Source organism: Limulus polyphemus, unplaced genomic scaffold, assembly GCF_000517525.1.
Source record: "Limulus polyphemus unplaced genomic scaffold, Limulus_polyphemus-2.1.2 Scaffold3299, whole genome shotgun sequence".
NCBI lineage: Eukaryota > Metazoa > Arthropoda > Merostomata > Xiphosura > Limulidae > Limulus > Limulus polyphemus.
This window is the reverse complement of record NW_013668909.1, coordinates 24091-31431: the sequence shown is the minus strand read 5'-3', so window position 1 is coordinate 31431 and position 7341 is coordinate 24091. Positions and strand designations below refer to the sequence as shown.

Sequence of the window (7341 nt, the reverse complement as noted above, 5' to 3'; positions counted from 1 at the left end):
TTGTATTCAAACAGCATTACATGCCGAATGTGTGTCTCATCGTGTGCCATCACTATAAGGGATTAGAGTATACTAATCTTTACACATTATATAGGCTACACTAATGTGACGTTTAGGTAGTTCGTTTAACTACTATACGTAATGTACGTATTTTTGGAGGTGGTTAATGAAAGTGTTCCAAAATGCGACATTAATTCATTGAGGACCTAATATCATTATGGTCACCAGTATTTCATTAATACCCAACCCATTATCAAGTGTGGGTGTGCATGATGCTCAGCTTTGGGTCCAATATTATAGCTGTGAATACTTTTAATGTTTTTATTGTAGTTTACATGACAAAATGGTATGTAAATGATATAGGCTATGCTATGCTAAACTATACTATTAATATCTTATTAGTACATATAAGATATTTAAACAAATGTATTTTTAACTATGTCTTTCTCTTTGGATTTTAGAGAATGACATTGAGAACCAAGTGGAAGAACTAGTTCTTGAGTCAGACCAAAGAGAGGTTACGATCCGGGACTTGCAACCAATGACTCGCTATCACTTCATTTTATTTGCTGAGAATGATCTTGGAAGGAGTCAACCAAGTGAAGTTGTTTCCGCTTCAACAGAGGAAGAGGGTATAATAAGATATTTGTATCACAAAACAATTAATTTATTTGCAGTTCCTTTCACTTTAGGCCTTAATATTGAAAACGTGTAATATATTGAAACAACAACATGACATAGCTAACTAAATTTGTTTTAGTTGTTTTAAAAAATATGGACATTTTTCAGCACCAAAAGACCCTCCAGAAAATGTTGAAGCTGTAGCAACAAGTTCCCACAGTCTACGGGTGTCATGGAAGGTAATAAATATTATGGTTCATCAAATATCATTAAGTGCTTATCACATGCCCTATAAAAATAAAGTCTATCTTTGCTTGTAATACAGGTATTTCATTATGAGTTACATATATATATATATATTAAAACATTTATATACATGAAAGCATATTGACATCTGTTTTGACCTATATATCGTACTTCTAATTTTGTTATTTTCTGTAACTCCTACGAAAAGTATTCAATGCAAATTATAGCTATTGTTATTGCTAAACCAACTTTAAATAGTGACTTCTAATTTTATAGTGCTTTGATGCGCTCTAGCTACTACAGAAATGTCAGTGAATCTTTGACAGAACGTCTAATGGGCAGTTAGTTATGGTAATCATAATGCTAGCTAAGATAAAAAAACGTAGAAATCAGCAATTAATATGTTATAGTAAATAATAGTTATAAGAAATTTAAACAAAAGTCTTATTATGGAACAAATTTTGCATTAGGTTAGATTATTTGTCATTGATATTATTTTATCAAACAACTTAAGTAATAAAATGATCATACCTAAGCAATATTATGTTTATGCAAATACATTTTAAGAGGAAATCAGATAGTAAGTCTTTGGTATTCACCTCGACCAATTTCAAACATTTACGTTACGTGGTGAATATCTTTAACCCCTTCAATGTGGCAGCAGAATGTATTCCCTGTGCAGATCGTTTTGTTGATTTTTAGTATTTTTCCAGCATTTGTTACATAGTTCCAAAGCCATTAAAATAGGCTACTTAAGATTTGTGACAGAATCCCTTGTTTTGTGATGTCAAACTCATTTCTCTTTATACAGCACCAAAATCACTCGTGTAAAAATTTAAGGGCTGCTGCTCTCAGTTACTAATTTTATTCATCCTGATATACTACTCTTTATGTGCATAAGTATTACAAACTTATTTTGAATGCATCAGTAGCTCCTTTGTTGCTTTAGGATTATATCTGGGGAAGTCTCTTATACAAGTTCTAGTTAATTATAGCTAAGCATCGACCTACAGCTGTAGAAGTAGTGCAATGATTATCAGAAAAGCTCAGAATTTATCACAAAATTTCAGTGAAAGCACATTATCCTGTTTAAAATGTTGCTATAATCATATGACATTGTCATGTGATCTACAAAGCGTATTCTATAATCACTAAAAAAACTTGAGAATTCGCCTGAGATTTTCTATAAACATATTCTTAAGGCAAATACATTTGGGCAGGGTGATAGATTCTACAGACATCGCACAAATAAATAGTATGCTGTAAGCCCTATAGAAAACAATGTGTGTAATGTCAGAAATAGTCATGTATTTCACCATTCCCTAACTAGTTTAGAATATGTCTTTGGTCAGGTATATTTAAGTAACTTTTCTAAATTTGCATGCAGGTGTTCTGCATTTATGGTATTCTCAGGCATATTGATTCACCTTAAGAATAATCAGGTAGATTCTGCAGAATAATAGGACATCCAATATAAAATGTATCTTAGGTTAAATCTGTATTATTCAGCCTCAACCGAGTTCAAAACAAAGAAAAAGATGTAAAATGTAAAACACAGTGGAACAGTTTGTATTCAAAACAAAAATAATCAAAGTACAAACAAATGTGTTTATGGCACCTTTACTGGAGAGAACTTTCAGTGAAGTAGAAGCGTATTTCTCTTAAGAATATCTAAATAATTGTTTCATATTCTTTACAGACTGAGAAAATGCTATGGCATTATACACAAGATAAAATAATGTTATTCTGCTCAGAGTGCATGTGCTACCCACATGATTGCTGCTCATTCCTATTGAAAAATAGGAGATTGTAATCTTAAGGTGTCACTTGACCTGTTGATGGAAAAATATCTGTCATACTATACATAGCAGGTTCCAGTTACACACGTTTTTCCCGCTGTGAGAAAGTGCATCTGATACCATAGACAAGTAACCCAGTCTAATAAGTAACTAGAGAAAAATAAACATAGCTACTTCCTTGAGTGGCATTCTATGTTAAAACTACATACAACATATATATATGAAAATTGTAATACATTTTTATTAAATAAGAGGATAGAAAACACATGGTATCTCTGCATATCATATTCTTTAACTTCAGGCATCCTCAATTTTAAAACTTAAAATCAGTAACAATATTACTGACCATATAAAACCAATATTTTAAAATTAAAATCACGCCATAGTACAAAAATAAAGTTAAATGTACTACAGCAACAACAGAGCATCAGAAGTCAACACTGACACTTCATGTTGACATTTGAGATTGCTGTAGTTTTCTCTTGAGTGGTTGGGTAGATGTTACCTCGGCCCTGGTGTGATTAATTGAAAAGTTTTCTTAACAGATGCGCAGTATCTTCAAATAATGCTCTACAGGTTAGTAATCATAGTTTATTTACTTCATAGCTCTTGGAGGATATCCTTAAAGACTTTACATTTTGAAAGCTTTTCTTGTGCCTAGATATGTGGTGATCCCATTGGATGTGTAAGCACTTGGGCTGCTTCTCTACTGGGTAAGTTTAGCTTAAGTGAGGCTGGAGTGGGCCCTGGTGTCAGCATCATCAGATGGGTAGTAGGCATTCTGGGTTCCATTGTCATGTTCGCTGAGAAAAGTATAATGGTCTTCCTTAGACCCTCTCCTGATCGCTTGAAGGTAATGGACTGATCAGCTTGGCTCGAGAGGTTTCAGGGCCAATTAGTTAGTGGCCTTGGTCAGATGCTTCAATTCAGGTGCATTAGGCAGCAGCACTTATTAATCCATGGGATATGATGAGATAAAGGTGAGGGTGGCCCGTGGTGTCTTTAAAACTTAAGGGCAGTTTTTCAAATCTTTGATGTACTAAAAATAAAGTTCTCATTGAAAGTGGTTTCTTACTTATTAGTAAGTCAAATCGAGATGGTCAGAAGGGTCAATAGAAAAAAATCAGGATTTGAAATCGAAGTTCAACCAAACTTTGATTGGTTAGAATTTCAGTGAGAAGTCTTCATTAATGTTTTAGTGTTGTGAATTTACAAGATATTTCAATATACACAATTGAAAATATTCAAGCATAGCCAAAAAACAATAACTATATCAATCTTACAGTTGTCAGTTTGCTACAAATAATTTCTCCTACTAAAGAATATTTCAGTTCGATGTAATCAAAATATCATTCATGAATGTCATAGAGAACACAAGGTGAAATTCCATTTTCTTCCACATGTAGTGTGAGTCTAGCTATTACTCTTTTCTCTCCTATAAAAATCTGCTACCTGCCGAATATTTCAGTATAAAACTGAAAAGTTTTCTAATCAAATGCACTGTATCTTCAAATAATGCTCTACAGGTTAGCAATCATAGTTTATTTATTTCATATCTCAGAGTCCTAACATCCAGATCAAATTATGTATTTCCATTCGTATATTACTTGACAGTTGTGTTTACATTGTAATTTATTCATGCATGCTATACAACACTAATGAATGTGCAATACCACACACACACATATATTTAGGCCCGGCATGGCCAGGTGGTTAGGGCACTGGACTCGCAATCTGTGGGTCGCGAGTTCGAATCCCCGTCACAACAAACATGCTCGCTCTTTCAGCCGTGGGGGCGTTATAATGTGAGGGTCAATCCCACTATTCGTTGGTAAAAGAGTAGCCCAAGAGTTGGCGGTGGGTGGTGATGACTAGCTGCCTTCCCTCTAGTCTTACACTACAAAATTAGGGATGGCTAGCGCAGATAGCCCTCGTGTAGATTTGCGCGAAATTCAAAACAAACAAACAAACATATATTTAATCGTACCTGTATATTGCCATATACATACATCTCAACATCACACATCAGCATACTTGTTGCCTTACACAGACTGCTTGGGCTCATACACTGTTACCATGGTAACTTACACAAGCTACTTCCACTACTTATGTTTTCAATGTGCTGCCATCTATGAGCCAATAAACCCACCATGATTTCTGGGCATAAAAAAATAACTAATCACCAGCAGAAATCAGCCAAACTAAGCTTTTTCAGCAAATGCTCATTTAGCCAGGATTAATATTGGTTCTACCACTATAGTATATATATCAATACACAATCAGACCAACCTAGACTAAATAAAACATTCCACAATAATAATATTTATTGTGCTAGATGGTCACCAACACTAGTAACCAAACTATCAAATTATTGTATTATAATAAGTGAGTTGATTCATCACAGAAAATTAAATACAGGAAAGTCCAGTAAAACAAAAAGTAATCCACTTAAATTCATAACAACCTGATTTGCATTCTGTGCTGATAAAAGCACAACTTCATCACTGCACATGGAAAAGTTATACCTACACTTTTAAATGTGTTGGAGAGAAGCTAGCGAGTACTGCACGGTTTGCTTTCCAGAAAATCTGCTACTACTCACCTTGATAGGGTGAGTAAATTTCAACATATAAAAATTACTCAATAGCTTAGAAAATAAGGGTTACAGCACTCTCTCAGCTAAATTATCAAACTCCAAGTGATCATCTTCATTCGTGCTAACTGTTTACGTTCTAGGCTTTGCATTTACTGTCACGAACCATTATAACTGTTTAATGACCGAACAACTATCACACAATATCTTGTATATATCTCTTGGTGAAACTACATTCAAATGCACAGAAACTAAGGGTCTCATAACACTTTTGGTCCCATTAGTCTTGCAATCACAAATCAAACTCACTTTGTAATAATCAAGTGGCAATCATATGGTTTATGCGTACATTTTACACTGAATTACTACTTAATACCCTGAAAAGCAAAAAATGGCACTAGTTTCAGTCATTAGTCTCAGAGTCAGAGTCTTTCCCAGTTTCTCATCTAGTGGTTTATCCAAGCTGTAACGATCCCAAGGTCAGCACCAACTACCAGAGCTATTTGTACCTCTTTGCTAATAACATTCTCATTGACTCACCTTTTACAGACAGAGAAGTACTTTTAGAATCTTCCATTTCCTTCTCTTCAGGTGAGTCAAGATAATACAAACAAGTATTTTCATCATTACCTAACTCATCTGTCTCGATTTCCGATTTCTGATCTAGATAGCTCCTAGAAACTTTCATCAGTAACATATGGATTCAACTTGTCAACATGTTCCACATGACTTATATGTCAATGGAAAAATGCTACTTCTCCTTCCTGAATGGCATGGAGCATCCACATTAGTTCTGTATCATTCAGTTATTCTTCCAAGAACTCCTGAAGCATTAGTTGTGGTATCCTTCCACTAGTGGAATCTTTTGACTTAATATTGTTGTAGCAGAAATAGTTTCTATTACAAAGTACCAGAGATGGGACATTCAATGAATTAGAAGGGTCTTTTATGTGGCAATACAATCTATCACCATTTTAATGTTGTTAGCCCAGACAATGTAATACAAGAAAGACCTATTCCTCTAATGCTGTGATCCAATCTGATCCAGATTCTGAAAGTTCATAAGCCACTTCAATTATATATATGATCCATCCAAATGATAATATTTCTATTATACAGGAAGTGTTGGAAATTTTCTGCAGAGACCACAACTGCAAGTAGTTCTTCTTTTCATGAATTATGTACATTCAGGAGCCATTAGAATATGACTAATATATTCGATAACATATTCTACTCCATTGTACAACTGCAGTAACACTGCCACAATTCCACTACTGTTGCCATTAGTATCCAACAAGAGCTCACAGCCATATTGTGGACACTCCAACGAAAGCATGCTTTACTGATAGGAATGTTTTCTCATGTTTGTTATTCCATTAGTTTTAGTGAGAGCAGATAATGGTTTGGCAGTCTGGAAGAAGTTGACCACAAAATGTGTGCAATATGATGTAAAACCACGAAAACTGTGAACTTCTCTTTATTCACAGGTTGAGTCCAGTCTCTTACCCTTGAAAGAAGTTCCATCTGTGTGAGCATTTCCTTGATTTTGTATCCACTGAAGTACCATTCTCAGGTTTTCACAGCAGCAGACTCAAATATGACTTCATTGATATAGGCCAGACATCTTTTCCATTACAGTTTATTCAATGTTATGCTCCATTAGCTTCTCAAAACTACCAGGCACATTACATAGCCAAACAGCATGATGTAAAACTTGTACAAACCATCTCTTGTCATTCAGTTCAACTTTTGAATAATTAAATATCAGGTCTAAAGTATGGAACAATCAGGCATCTTCTAATACATTCAGGTATTCATCTGTCTGTTGGTGTGGAAAGGCACCAATACAAATTACCATGTTTACCTGTCTGAAATTCACCCACAACCTTGGCATGCCCTTTTTCCTTACAATCACTACTTGTAACAATTACACACTCTGTAAAGGCTGTATGCTTCCATCCTTTAACATTCACCGTATCTTGGTAATTACTAGATCTCTAGTGTGTAACGAATTTGTTATTATATATTTATTTTAATATTGATGTTTGTTTAGATTAAATTTATATTTAGAAACATACACAG

At 34.4% G+C, this 7341-nt stretch overlaps 1 protein-coding gene across 1 annotated transcript in view; it reads left to right on the top strand.

Annotated features, from left to right (window-relative positions):
- The window catches only part of LOC106469096 (Down syndrome cell adhesion molecule-like protein Dscam2), a 122626-nt gene that overhangs the window by 91720 nt on the left and 23565 nt on the right, over positions 1-7341 (top strand). The window contains exons 14-15 of the mRNA XM_022397510.1: positions 462-632; positions 790-860. Of these exons, the coding sequence (XP_022253218.1) occupies positions 462-632; positions 790-860 (242 nt within the window). The remainder of the gene's footprint in view (positions 1-461; positions 633-789; positions 861-7341) is intronic.